A 15,220-nucleotide genomic window follows, 5' to 3' on the forward strand; every position below is an offset into this window, starting at 1 on the left:
GCTTATAAGGAGTGAAATATTCACACTAGGAGTGCCAAGTCGATAGAAACTAGTTGGGACGATCATTTATGATGCTTGTTATATGTTCTAGCTTGTGTATCTGCCAAATATTATTAATTAGAGCTGGAATAGTTGGGGAATCTGGCTATTTCAAATTCCAGGCAATTAAGTATCTAGCTATTGTGAGAATGTGGCTCGGAACTTTCCAAATCAGTCTGTGGACTCCAGGAGGGTGACGTGGCACTAGAAAATAGGAGAGGTGAAATGGAGATTGCAATTGTGTGATGTTCTACTGTTATCTTTATAATCTGTTTTCCTATTTTAATTTCACTCCCACTACCCCTTTATCCCTATGATGTTGTAGCTGTTACTTTCTGTTATCTGCTAACTCTATTTGTGCTTGATCTCCCACTTTACTTTTCGCAGTCCCCTTATATTTATTTGTCCCCACTGTTTCTTTTCCTTTTTGTCTTTATTCACTCCTTCTCTCTTCCCCTTTTTCCCTCATTTACAAGCTCCCTCACCACACTGTACCTTCCCTATCCATTAAATTGCACTCCATACCTCTAAAATCTGAGATTATCCCTCCATTAACCCCTTACATGCACCACCTTTACTTTTTCTCCTTTACCTCCTATTCCAGGTTACCTACCCAAACTCACCTTTCACAGTCAGATTCTAGCTATCATTTTGTAGAATATACTAAATAAATGAAAGCTAGAATCTGATTGGGTTGCTATAGGCAACATCTCTACCCGCAGTTTAATAAATATACCCCTCAGACTTTGCTGTAGGTAGACCATTGATCACTGTTGAGTGCAGTTGCAGTGGAATGTTGGGGGTAAAGCCTTTTTGCAGAGAGTTAAGAAGGTGGGTGGTGTGTGGTATTTGGCATGAAGAAATTTCTTGTTGAATGGTGTGGATTTTGCTTTTGAAGTTGGTGGCAAGATAGTGGACTGTGATGGAGAAAAGGGGAGGAGTTACAGATGGGCAGAGATGAGAGAAAAAGGTGGCAAAGAGGCATCAGGGATTAGAAGACTGGGCGGATCCAGAATGACTGCTTTTTCACCCCATGTCCTCCTTCCACTTCTGTAAGGGTTCGTACACACAGACATTGAAATACGCTAGTTAAAAGTGTAAACAAAACGCTGTACTTTTCCCTCACTTATGGCAGTGTTAGGAGCATGTTCTCAAAGCTTTACTGCAGTAACTTATACCATGAACTCTGTGAGCACTCCTGTAGAACTCCATTCACTCGTCAGAAAGGCCCAAAGGGTATATTTATTTACTAAACTGGGGGTTTGAAAAAGTGAAGATGTTGCCTATAGCAACCAATCACATTCTAGTTATTTATTACAGTGTACAAATTAACAGCTAGAATCTGATTGGTTGCTATAGGGAACATCTCCACTTTTTCAAACCCACAGTTTAGGAAATATACCCCCAAGTGTCAGATACTGTTTAAAAGGGTTTGTTGAGGTGCTTTGAGTGCTTGATGTTAACACTTGTATGCACAAGGCATGGGCCACATAATTTGGTTAGGGGTCTGGTAATGCCTTTGTCGTCTCCTGAGATTGCCTATAATTCCTGTAAATCAGGCCTGTCCAACCTGCGGCCCTCCAGATGTTCAGATGTTGTGAAACTACAAGTCCCAGCTTGCCCTTCCAGCTATCACCTGGTTGTCTACCAGCAAAGCATGCTGGGGCTTGTAGTTTCACACCTGGAGGGCCGCAGGTTGAACAGGCCTGCTGTAAATAATATGTTCACCTTTTCATAGTATTCACATGAGATGGAGATACAGATTTACATAATATTCCTGTGCATAATATTTCAAGCTTATACAGTCCGGGATCTTCCTCAGACTTACATAACTACGAATGTGAAACCTAGCCAGCAGCTAATGTATCATTGGCCAACACCCTACACAATCTGTGTCCGTTATAATGACATTTATATTGACCATCATTACTGGTTACCTACTATAACCAGTACTAAATGATCATTTTTGTTTTTATAACATGACTTAATGTAGCCTAAGCTGAATAGTTTGAATAGGAGGCAGTGATGTTGTTGGGTCACAGCACTGGATCCAGGTAGTCACACTGCCAGTGCCGTGGATGTAATCCTTGTGGACACGTCACAAAGGTGTGTCCGTGCGTCACCACCACCACATACCTGTCAGCGGACAGACAGAGAGCCCGCCCACTAAACCTGTCACTGCTAAGAAATACACGATGACAATGTGGGAGGAGTCTACGCAGGAAAGGGCGGAGGCAGGTGCAATACGAGTGAGAGAGTGAAGCCGGTAAGAAGGTGATTGGCTGGCGGAGGAGGAAAGCGGCGTCACGGTGTGAGGTTCCCGGAAGTGGCGTGTGTGCCTATAGCAGTCAACCAGGACTGAGCCCTCTCATAGCTATCCCTGTGTATACCGCTGTGTGCGGGGGTGTGCGCTGCTGTTACCTACACCCTGTATGCTCCGTATCCCCTGTCTAACGCACTCAGCCGGCCCCAGCACTGCTCGCACTCCTCCCTGCACTCATCCACACGGACCCAGCAGACATGACCACCCGCTCAGAGAGGGAGAAGGCCCAGAAGCTGAACGAGCAGCACCAGGCTATCCTGTCCCGGATGCTGCGAGAGGATGACAACAAGTATTGTGCTGACTGCGAGGCCAAGGGTAAGAGGCATGAGGTGCCCTAGCACCCATACATGAATGGTGCCTCTTATTACTGCTACATTCTTCCTCTTTATAATGTGTGATGCGGTCTGTAGAGCTCAGGTGGACCATCCCAGGTGTAGCATGATATAGGTGTGGTATGTGTTCATTCAACTCTCACTGTTCTGTTACTATAGAGCCATGATTACTGCCAGGCTTGATGTAGCTCTCCAGCGTACTGTAATCTTCTTTACATATCTTTCCTGGTAAAATGATGCACTGCTTAGGAATTTTAGCCGAGCTCTAATTAGGTCACCTTTCTGCATTGTCACCTCTGTATGTATGCACTTGGCATATGGCTCCTCAGAGAAGCTAAAATTATTTTGTATGTTACAATTTTATTTTACCCTTTTTGTTTCCCACAAGGTCTTTTAATCTTGCACACATTCATAATTCTGAGTATTGTGGCTTTTCTTTGTAATTTTTAAAATAAATCTTATAAATTGGTACTTAATCTGTGCCTCTTTCCGACCTATGATAAGCAATTCATGTTAAATGTAGTTTTGTTTTGACTTGTTGGCATTTTTGTTCACTTTCTGCTTTCTCTGATTGACCAAGTTGCCATTTTTAAATGCGAATACCTCACTTTACTTAGAATATAATTTCAGAAGTTTTGTTGTTCATAATAGTTGGAATACATGATTTTTGCATGCTTTTATATTAGAAGGGCTGTAGCAAAAACAAACTTTTTGGTGTATTACTGGTTTTTTTTTTTTTTTAAAAAAATCCTTCTATATTAGTCTTGTTTTGACCATATGTCTTTAGTACTTTTGAATAGCTTCCCTTAGTATAGAATCAGTTGTTATCAATTTCTCTTGAATTGTAAATTTTGTGTTCTAAACAAGTTATATTTACAGTTTTTAATTATGTGTTAATAAAGAATTGTTTTTGAATTTTTTTGCAAAGCATTGAAGAACCTACCGAGTGCCTGTATAAATGTAGTTTAGGGGTGTCCGTTTAGCTGCTTTTGTTTCCACCACTTGTGCTTACAGCAAGCATTCATCACATAAATCTAAAGCGGCTGTTGCAAATTTGTGCAAGGCAGGAGATATGTACTCATTACAAATTTAGGACATTAAGGTTATTTCTTTTTAATGTTTATTGCACAAAAAAAGTTGAGTAATATAAATCAGAGGTTACTTGAGAGAGTGCAGTTGTCTGTATGAAGTTATTCTCATATAGTATGTTTCAAATTGGGTCATGCAATGTTGCCTCCAGCAACTTGGGTTAGTTAGTGCCGGACTGTATGTAACGGACAGTGTTGTGATGTGAGGATGGGAAGGGAGGCAAAAGTCAGACTGAGTTACTAGAAGGATCAGGTTTTCAGCACAAAGTAGTGAATAGAAGCTTCTATGAAACTGGACCAGGAAAACTGCAGTCTCAAACACACTTCTATATGAAACAAAGTTCATAGATCCAACTTGCTTCACAGGGATATACAGGAATAATCTGTCATAGTAAGGGTGTCAAGAGCCAATGCTATGATAACCCGAGTGTCATAGAACACTTATGTTACCATAGTGAGTGTGTTTAGCTTTTGGGTGTTGTAATCTCAGTCCTTTAATATTATAATATAATTGATACCACTGCTCTGCACTCTCAATGATATTATAGTACGTGAGTAACAACTCCCTATAAATTATGGTATTGGTGCATACTGACTAATACATCAGTACAAGTAATTGTAGTGATTCGTGGCTGTAGAAATGGTCACTAAAGGTCAGATTCATTAGCACTAGTATTAACTGATCTCTTTTGAAATGTACTGGAACTGTAAATATTTTTTTAATTTGACTTCTGTAAGCTCTGATTCACTTATACATAAGGGACAGGAAATCTATGTTAATTTCTTTAACATAGAGTTAAAACAGAGCAGATTGACATATTTTATGCAATGTGTAGGTTATTTCAGGAATAACTTTTGTTTTGTTTTTATGCACAGGGCTATGAATCGAATATGTTTAGCTTTTTCACAGTTACTACATTCTCACATATATTCCACTAAACTTATTTTGTATCTTTCAACATTTATAGGGATTTCAAAGATCCTACTTCAGTAGTTTGTCATTTTTATGTTTTTATGACTATAACATAGTTTGTCTATACATGTATGTAGTTGTTTTTGTTTTGGTTTTTTTTTCTCATCCAGGAGATGCTACTTTTTGTTTAACTTTTTCTTCTTATTGCAAACATGTTAACTTAGACAGTAACATCTAAGCTCATGTTAGAGCATGTTTAGACATGCATTACCCTCCTCCTTGAAGTGCCAATCTTTGCTACCCAGGCTCTTTTCCCTTTTCAGCATTGATCCTTCAGAAATGTTGAAAACGTTAAAATCATGCTGAAATTTTTTATTGTAAATTAATGGGTTGTTGAATTTGAATAAGCTAAGCAAGGGTATTCCCATGTCTCTTCTTTCCGCAGTTGTTACTTCATAATTCCCTTGGTATGGTCTGTATTTTTCTTGAATTTGGCTGCTACATGACACCATCATTGCATTGATATCTATGGATGTTACACTATAGTATCTCAACTAACTAATAGTTGTGATAGTTTTCGCTCTTGTTTTACTTATAGCAAAACCACACAATTTCATATACTTTTTTTTTTCTTTTGCGTTTTAGAGATTGTACAGTCATCCAATTACACTGAAATGAGGCAAATGCTTGGCAATGGAACAAAGTGTTAGAAAATATGCAACGCACGTTAAACACACAAAATTGGAAATATGTATAATCTAACTTGGAACAGTGATTTTACACTGTCACTTCAGTTTACATGTGTTTTATTTGCTTCCCTCCATTGCAGAGATTCAGGATAAATTCTGCATCTTGATGTCAGGACTTTGTCAATATTGATAACTTAAACTATAGTAGATACTTCAAAAGCTTCACATTTCCCCTAATGCTCAACATTGGAATTCCTGTGTTGGTAGTGACTCTCTGCTAGAGGTTTGCTTACTGCTATATACAGATTATTGCTTGCCTTTTATTGCTGACTCGAAGAATACTCACGAGTTTGTATGTGAGCGGAACTTGGAAGAAAAGTGTAAGAACAAATGTAGAGTCTAAAGTACTATATGCGTGCATATTAGAGAGTATGCTGCTAACATTTTTTTTTTCAATGGTATTTGGTTCCATCCAGGTTGCATAAAATGTTTCTGAGCTCCTCTAACTGCTGGATACTGTGTGGGTGAGAAGGTACCCTGTCCCACATTTGGTGGGAGTGCCCAAGGCTGGTCCCTATGTAGAACAAGGGTCATCTCCTGATACTTAACATTACCAAAATTTACATGACAGACTCTGCTGCTCTCCCTCCTGCTCAAGTGCATCCCTGATACGCTTGTATTCCACAATATTAGAGAAAATGTTATATGTGCACAGGATGGAGCACATTACATACATTATCGTCAACTTCCCATCAAAATTTGGGACTGTCTGGACCCTGTAGCTGGAATAACATGCGTCCCCTTTCTCCCCCTCACCCCCTAATACACTGCTGCCCCAGTCTGATTTCTATAAGTAATAATGTCTCGCTTGCTAGTTTTTGAATTAAATATGCTTTGGTGGGACCAGGATCAGAGCTTATTGTATGTACCACTAATTTCATAATGGTCTCTATTATGCTGCTCTTACTTGATCACCCCCCCACCCCATTTTTAATTTCTGCATACATCCCCACCACACCTTGCTGTTGCAAAAATGTCATAATATATTTAGAAAAACAAACGAAAATGGTGTGTCCAACACATTCAAATAGCAGTTTGTATGTACGGCCTGTAGTTTGGTTGTTTTTCGTGGCTTAACTTCTAGTGATTTTTCTTTCTAAAAGGGGAATTCAATTACTGCAGGGTCTCTCATGAACAGTCATTGATTATTTTTTTTTTCTCTCTCAAATCTCTGCTGATTTTTCCTCGTCCCATAGAGATAGATAGTGCGTAGAAAAGTAGAGGAGATTCTCTACCATAGTACCTGGCAACAAGAGCAGGCTGGGCGGGGCGGGCAGTGGAGCATTTGCCCCCCAGACCAGTCCCATAATGGGCTACCATGGGAAAAGCTATCTGCATTTTTTCCCTTTAAAATGTTTCTAATAGGCTGCTGAGTCGAGTCTTTTCCCTTGGGTTAAATTTGCCAGCCCTCTCAATGTGTACAGTCGGACATCTAGGTGGCACCTTATAGCTAGTTGAATTCCCCAGTAAGAGTGAACTATAAGCAAGAATGGAATTATTGAATTTATCACTTGCTGCACACTACACTGATATTACTGTGCAATTGTCTAGTTACATCATAATTGCTACATGGCTCATTCATCTGCCCAATAATATGGAATGTACTTTAATCTGGTTACTATTTTTGTGAGTATTTCCTGGCCTCCTGCTTTAGAAACTCTCAGGGTTCTTGAGTTTGTTATAGTATCACAGAGCAAACACATTTGCAGGAAGTTGATAATATTCCATTATTAACTATTGTTCTATTGCCACCTTGAAGTTATTGGCATGCTTTCTATGTGGTTTAAAATTTTCCAGCTCGTTATGGCAACAGCAATAAATATATATATAATATATATATATATATATATATATATATATATATATATATATATATATATATATATATATATATATATATATACGACAAAGTAGCTACATTGGAAGATTGTAGCCAAATAAAAGGGTTCCAATAAAAATTTAAGCTAGTGCAGCAAGAGAAGAACTTTTTTCTCTGTGGGGATACAATTGTGTGTGCGGTTGCACCATAGGAGATGTAGCCATGTCACATAGGGGGGATGTCATGCCCCTTTGACACATTTGGCCCCCTTCATCTCTAGAACACATTTTCTTTTCACCTCTGTGGTAACACATTTCTTCCCCATAACTGTCCTTATATTGGTTGCCTGTCCTCTGGAGGAAGACATCAATATGTAGTCTCATGATATGAAACTTTGATCATGTCCTACTCGATGGTAGTACAGTGATCACCTGACATTGATTTAGAGTACAGTTCCTTCATTCTGATTATCTGTCAGACTTCACTGACAAGTGGCCATATCTTACTGTGACTACAGAGGTGTAGGGTCAGTCTGCACCCACAGTCACAGTGAGACCCAGAACAAGACAGAAACAGGGAGATCTTATTTACTGTTACTGCAATTAATTCCAAGAAAGGATGCACTCCATATAAAAAAAACAACAACAAACACCAAAAAGGTTGATATAGAGAGAAAGCAATTCTGAGTTGGTGTAAGGTGAGCAATTGTTTTTTTTTATCTTTTTGGGTGGTCATATTGGGAGAGATTGTAGTCAATTGAAAGGGTCCCAATAAAACGTAATTTATTTACTACACCAAGAGAAGAACTTTTTTCCCTGTGGGGATATACAATTGTGTGTAAAGTTGGGAATTCCTCCCCTTCGTTGTCACGGTTCTATAAATGACAAAATAATGAAGGTAGAATTCACTAGTGTCTGACTGTCATTTTAACTCTAGGAAGGAAACTGTTTTTATTTATGCGGTTCAACCTGTTCACACTCTTTAGAGAATTGTCTGTATTAATGCAGACACGCCACGTTTTTATCACTGCTCATGCTCCTTTCATGTCAATGGCATAAGTGAACCAGAAGTACTAAGGTCTTTAATATTGCTCTCCCCCCCCCCCCCAAAAAAAAAAGAAAAAAGAAATTCTTTTCACTTTGTGTTTTGTTGAAGGCTCATGTTCCTTAAACAACTAGACTGAATGTGTAGTTCAGCACTTCCTCCTCCTCCTCCAACAGAAACTGAAACACACAACCGATAGCTGACATTTTTACCAATTGTATATCTACACCACTTCTGCCAGAGAGTATCATGGTGGTTATGGTTGCAATGAAAACCCTGGCCACATCTTTCTGGTTAAATACACCAATAAGCACAGCGCTCTGTTACCTATAATGATGCAAATAAAAAAAATCGGTCTAAATGAATAGTTTGCAAAGTGATGCAAAATAGAGAAGTACCACGTTCTCTCAGGTGTGGACACATACAGCATGCCAGGGCCAATTTTGTTAAATATTCTTTCAGTATTTTGAGTTCAGTAATAAGTTTGGTGTTATTTTGGGCATGACTTTTTTTTTTTTTTTTTTTTTTTTTTTTTGCTTAGCTTACAATTAGTACTGCTAACTAGATTACATATTCACTAATTCCAAGGTGAGATTCCTATGTTTTGCATTTAGACTTTATAAACGGTCTGTCTGTAGTCAACAAAACATAGGTGAAACTTGTATGAGCTCACTGTTTGTAAAAGAAGAACTCAACATTTGTGTTTGTACAATAAAACTACCACGGTCCTATTATTAGGACACTTACTATTCACCAGAAACTCTCCCTTGCTGGAGTGTGCAGTTATCCGATGTTCCAGAGCTCACAGCCTGGTATTCGAATGTATACTCCTGCAGATGTTTTAGCCTGGAGTCCATTTCTTACTGTTGACACCGTTCCAAAGAAAACTTATTTTATGTTTATGAGGTTTGGGGGACACTGTCTGTTATCGGTGATGAAACATCATCAAGTTTTATTTTTAGAACAGCAAAATTTCCTGTTTCTTTTTAACCCCTCCTTTCTGGTTGAAAGATTTTGAATCCCTGTGTTCATATCATCAGTGTTTTTAAGGGTTTGTCCACATGCCCTTTATCACCTTGCAATTTTCTGAGAAATAGTGTAGCTTAGATCCATTGCTGCTAATGCTGTACAGAGTGACTTCAGTGGGCTATGTTATGGAGGAAACTGAATAACATTATGCTGACGTACAGATGTAGCAAGCGTCGCACTTAATGCTGGGCCATTTTGCTGCCATTGTGTAATGGTTTCATTTGTCTTTGAGCGTTAACGTTAAATGTCAATTCATTCATAAGCTTTACTTTTACTTGCAATAATTAAGTTATTAATGAATCTGCAGCATCTTACCGGAGGTTACTGTCAGTCACTTGGTCTAAAACCACATGTGGCTCAATAGCAAAAAAAATTACAAGTAATGGCATTTTTCAACCTACCTTTTTTTTTTTTTTTTTTTTTTTTTAAATAAAATAAAACCACGTCTGCCATCTGGAGGCTCTACACCAGTGACGGGCAACAGATGACCCTACAACTGCTGCCTGCTTCACTGTTTGTTATAATTTGTAGCTCGCATTTGAAAATACCTGATGTTATTTCAGGTGGTTGTTTTTTTTTTTTTTATACTTATTTTATTTTGATTAATGTATTGTTTTAACTTGATAAAGAGCAATGTGCGGTCAATGCTACCCCTGCAATGTATAAGATTGCCTATTGTTGCTCTACACTCCCAGAACTAGATGGCTTTTATATCCCTTGCAGGGTGTTCATTCTGCACTCCACCAAATATTACTCTATATGTATTCTATGCCTCCACAGTTGGTTATTGTATTTCAAAATGAGAGGCTCATCATAAAGATCAAAGAACAGTTGAAGAAGATCTAAGAACATGTTAATGAAAAGGGAAGGATATAAAATTTGAAAGTTGATTTTAATATCGTTCAGGGCAACTGAATCGTAAAGAAATTAGTTCACGTCTTTCCTCTCCTCCCTCCCCTTCCTAGTTTCTTAATGCTTCCGAACTCCCTTTTACCTTTTCGGCCTTCGCACCAGTTCTCAGCTGTAATGAATTTATTGCACTTGATTTCTATTTTTGTACTACCCTATATGTCTTGTCCCATACTGTATGTGCACCACTGCGGGCCCTTTATGGTGCCATATAAATAAGTTAATAATAAAGAAATGGTGGGAATATGGCAAAACTGTGAATTTGCATGTAGAAAACCCACCCCAAATACTAAGTGTAGGAAGATTCTATGATCTGATTGGATCAAGGCTAAACTTGAATTGAAAGCTAGGTATTGTGTTTGGCTCATGCCATCCTCCCAGGAAGTTTATTCCTACAATGATACATGGTGATGGGAGCCTTATACTATATACACAGCAAAAGTCACATTGAGGTAGCTTAAATAAAAAATATTAATGTCTTGTAGTAGCCTTAACCTCAATTCCTACTAGAATATGTGAAATTGTTTTTATAAATGCTGTTGACTAACCAAATTAACTCACAGCTGTAATTACAGCTAGAGGTTTTAACCATTTATTAACGCAAGTGGGATAAATACTTATGCATTCAACTTTTTTTTTTTATTAAGAAAAAAACGGTTATTAAAAAATCTTATTACAGATTATGTATTGTTGATCAATGGTAATAATTTCTGACTAAATTCCATTTTGATTTCATGATATAAGAAAATAAAATGTCATAAATGCTAAAGGGGGAATACTTTCTATTGCCATTGTGTGTCTGAAACCAATGTCTGTGTTTAAACGTAATATAAAGTGTTCTATGCATATTCTTGCAATTAGTTAACATTAAGCAAGTGATGTGCAAATAGCTCTTTCCCTTTTTGGTAAAATACTGTGTTACTGACAACTTTTCTGGACAGTAAGAGATTCTGTACCCAGTAAAGTTGAGCATGTGTTATGGTGTAATTGCCTGGGTTTCCTTGTACCCGGTTGGTGGTTTTAGCCCCCACAGTTAAGTGTGCATTGGGACAGAGTACAATCCCTTTACAAGAATTCTGTGCATATTGACTTTCATTCTTCTGCCGTTATGGTGAACACATTTTACCGATTACATTCTCATAACAAGAAAAATTGTATAAAAGTTAAGTAATCTGACTCGGCATATGTAACTATTGTACAAGTTCTGTATGGGGGGAAAATAAGGTGAGACTTTTCTAAAGTTTACATTTGGTAGCCTAAGTATAAACTTTACCTATTGAATAACCTGGAGGTGTCTGATTAAAAATATAACTCATTTATTGGTGTTAAAGAATCTGCTGCTGTGTAACAGTCATTGTTTCATGTTTGTGCTATGGTATCTTAGATTTACACAATGTAACTGATTTGTCATAGTTAAGCAAACAGTGTGCTGTTATGGTCTTATATGCAATTACAAAAATATACGTCAAAGTAGTAATTCATAAGAAAAAGATCCTGCCTTAATTGATACTAGTTAAACCTCCAGCCTCTCTTTCGTTCTTCGTGTCTTCTTTCAGGTATGACCTGTTTAACATTTCCTTAGGCAGCTTTGAAAGCTGTAGTTAGTGACTGCTTGTTGTACTGGACAGTCACGCACGTTTTGTAAATCTGTTAGTTTGGCTTGGTGTGGATTTTGGTTTTGTTCATGGTAGTATAAAATATATATAAAATGTTAAAAGTATGGTGCTTGGGTTACTGGCTGTTGCTTTTTTCCAATTAACTGTTTTATTAAGGGTTGGGAAGTGGGATTTGAGTTCATCACTGTTCCATGCGTAATGTTAATTGACTTTGTATTTTGCCTGTCTGTTATTGTTGTGGATTTGTAAAGGCGCCACGGTGCTCCTCAGTAGGAAATTGTTTGTTTCACAGACTGAATGTTGAAGGTTGTTTGCATAATGGCTGTTTTACTCTAAAATGTAAATCTACTTTAACTGATGCTTGTTTTTTTTTCTAGTAATTGTTTAAATAAGAAAATTTAAAATATCTAGTATACTACAAACCAAATCAATGCTTAATTGTAAAGCTCACTTATTAACACACAAGTGTGAGCTTTGCTTTAAAATATCACTCAATTTTACCCCATCTGGACACTCTGGGATTTTACCTATCCGTATGCATGTAATAAAATTTTTGTCCAAAGGATTGCTTGACCAAAAACTAACTTTTATTTTGCAGCATTTATCGGTCAACCAATACATTAAAATATCTACATAACTTAATAAGAACTGCTTTCACATCATACAGTACATCAATCATCATCATTTATATAGCGCCAGCAAATTCCGAAGCGCTTTACAATTGGGAACAAACATTGATAAAACAATACTGGGTAATACATACAGACAGAGAGGTAAGAGAACCCTGCTCGCAAGCTTACAATCTATGTATAGCTGTTTAGGCTCTAATTTTACCCAAGGCAAAATAAAATAAGAGAGCCATACAATTTGGGATGTCCTAGTGGAAGTCCACCGGAAGCATACAGATGCTGTACCAAGCCCGGCTGGCAGTGCAAGTAATCATGACAGTAGATTGAATGAATGTGGTGCTTGAACAATGTAATATAATGTATTTATTTTTTAGTCCATTTAGTCCGGGGGGTAAATGTATGAAGCATCGGTTTCTGCAAGTCGACGGAAATCGTCGACTTTGCAGGGGAAACTTAAAGTGGTGATGGCTTTCAAAAAGCCATCTCGATACAGAGTAGCTGCTTTGTTACTTTCAATGCTCAATCTCTGCAGTTGTCAAAACGACAAGTCCCAAATAGCAATGGGTAAAGGCAGTCCTTTAAAATTCTTAATAATCAGACACATTTCTCTGGCTTATAGAACTAGTTTTATCAGATGAATATTGTTTCTCAGGGGTGCAATGACCATGCTCTTGCCAGTACATAGGACTTTCTCACTCAAAATATTTCATATCTGTGAAAAAAAATGGCCAACTTCTTCTTACAGACATAGATAAAGGAAAAAGTATAAACTGTATTTGTAACACACATGCAATTGCAATGCATTTATCTAGCCAGCTAGAAATGTCTTAACCTGTTCAAGCACCCCTGACATAACTTTACTGTAAGAAGAACTGGGCTCTATTCAGACATATATATTGGAAAGATGAATTCAAATACTAGGGGATTCATGCATGTAAAGGATTAAAACATGAAGGACAAATATAAGGCTGTTATGAGAGCTTCTTTGGGAACCACAGGTTACTCCACCTAAAGCTCAGTCTAGTCTTCATTAGTCTACTTGTACAACACTTTGTTTCAAATTTCTGCTGGTGTCTTTCTGTTGCTTGTAGGGTGAGCTGTGCACTGCCACAACCCATCCAATCCGTTTTGTGTCCACATGTGCAAGCTGTGTTACTGTTCCAAATGGCCTTCATGTTGTTTCTGGAGGACATAGGTTATGCTGGGGTGTACTGGATCTGAAGAGAGCCCTGGGTATGGAACTCCTGGTGGTTTTACTTGCTGTGAGGGTTTAGATGCTTTGCTCAAAAATATGCAGTTTGCTGGCATTATTTATTACAATAACTGTTACCTAGTCCAATCTCAAGAGGCATGTGGTTTCTTGCTTTTCCCTAATCTATAAGGAGGTATTTGTTTTAACTAAATCTGCAAATCTGTGTCTCCTAATACAACAAAATCTTGATCTTTCGTACTCCAATGCTAAATGTGTACATGAAATTCTTTTACTCTCCAGACGTTTGAAAGAATGTACTGAGGTGCATTGCATCCTAAAATGAAAGTATAGAGCCATTTATATTTGAAAAAAACTTTTTATTTGTAACAGCAGGCAAAGTTGTGTGTGTGTGTGTGTGTGTGTGTGTGTGTGTATATATATATATATATATATATATATGTGTATGTATAGTGACAAAGCATTAAAAACTAGCAAGTGAAACCAATGAGTCCAGAGCGTTAGAAAATATCTGTGACCTATTGTGTACTACAAAAAGGTGCATAGTAGAAATACTGTGTGGTGCCAGAAACAAATGAAAAATAAAAAAGGTTACAGGTTTTTTTAATTTGTTTTTTACTGGTAAGGTAAGACTGACGGAGGTAACTGAAATCTATTACTTGGAAGACGTCCATCTGGAGGGCGTCTAAAAAGTGAGAGGTATTAAGGAGATGTTAAGGAAAGGAAGGGGTGAGCAAGCACAGCAACATCGGGGAACATAGATAGGATTTATCGCAACAGAATAGCAGCGAACGACAAATAGGAAGCCAGGGAAAAACAAAGGATGGTTAGATGGTGCCAAGTGGGCTACTGCTATTTTGTAAATACCAGAGATTCCACACTTTATGATAGGTAGAGGAGACGCATGATATATTCCATAGTGACAGTATACCAGATTCTGTTAATGGCAGCATTTCTAGAAGGCTGCAAGGTTTTCTTCCAATTGCTGGCTATCTGAAGTTCTGTGTTGTACATATGGCGAATAAGCTTATCGGGCGATTTAGCAACACCTCTAACAGGTTGACAAAGTAATACAGATAAAGGATCTTCAGGTATTTCAGTAGCAGTTACCTGAGCAATACATCATCCCAAAATCCAGATATGAGTGGGCAATCCCACCATATATGGAGAAAGATAACCTTTTGCCTGCAGTTATGCCAGCAAAGATCAGTAGAGTGGCGGTAGATACAGTGCAGTCTCGTGGGAACTATGTACCACCTAGTGTTTATCGAATAGCTGTTTTTCCAAATAGCTGTTTTTCCGAATAGCTGTTTTGATAGATTTTACAATCTGTTGACTGATAAGCGACCATCTCTCCTCATTCAGCTTTATTCCTATGTCTTGCTTCATGCTTGTTCAAAGGACTTCACAGGCTGGGAGGGAGAGGACAGAAGAGAGCTGTACAATAGCGAGATATAAGCTTGACGTTTATGGTTCTAAATACAGTGGTGTTCAAATGGTGTGGGGGGGGGGGGCAAAGT

The 15,220-nt window shown here is 37.9% G+C and overlaps 1 protein-coding gene across 2 annotated transcripts in view; it reads left to right on the top strand.

Moving 5' to 3' along the window:
- Positions 1-2,326: 2,326 nt before the first annotated feature.
- Positions 2,327-15,220, top strand: part of SMAP1 (small ArfGAP 1) — a 217,649-nt gene continuing 204,755 nt past the window's right edge. The window contains exon 1 of one of the 2 annotated variants that reach the window (XM_075202595.1): positions 2,327-2,677. In XM_075202595.1, coding sequence (XP_075058696.1) covers positions 2,560-2,677 — 118 coding nt within the window. In that variant the 5' untranslated portion in view covers positions 2,327-2,559. The remainder of the gene's footprint in view (positions 2,678-15,220) is intronic. The other variant, XM_075202596.1, reaches the window with a different exon arrangement.

This window comes from Mixophyes fleayi, chromosome 3, assembly GCF_038048845.1.
Source record: "Mixophyes fleayi isolate aMixFle1 chromosome 3, aMixFle1.hap1, whole genome shotgun sequence".
NCBI lineage: Eukaryota > Metazoa > Chordata > Amphibia > Anura > Limnodynastidae > Mixophyes > Mixophyes fleayi.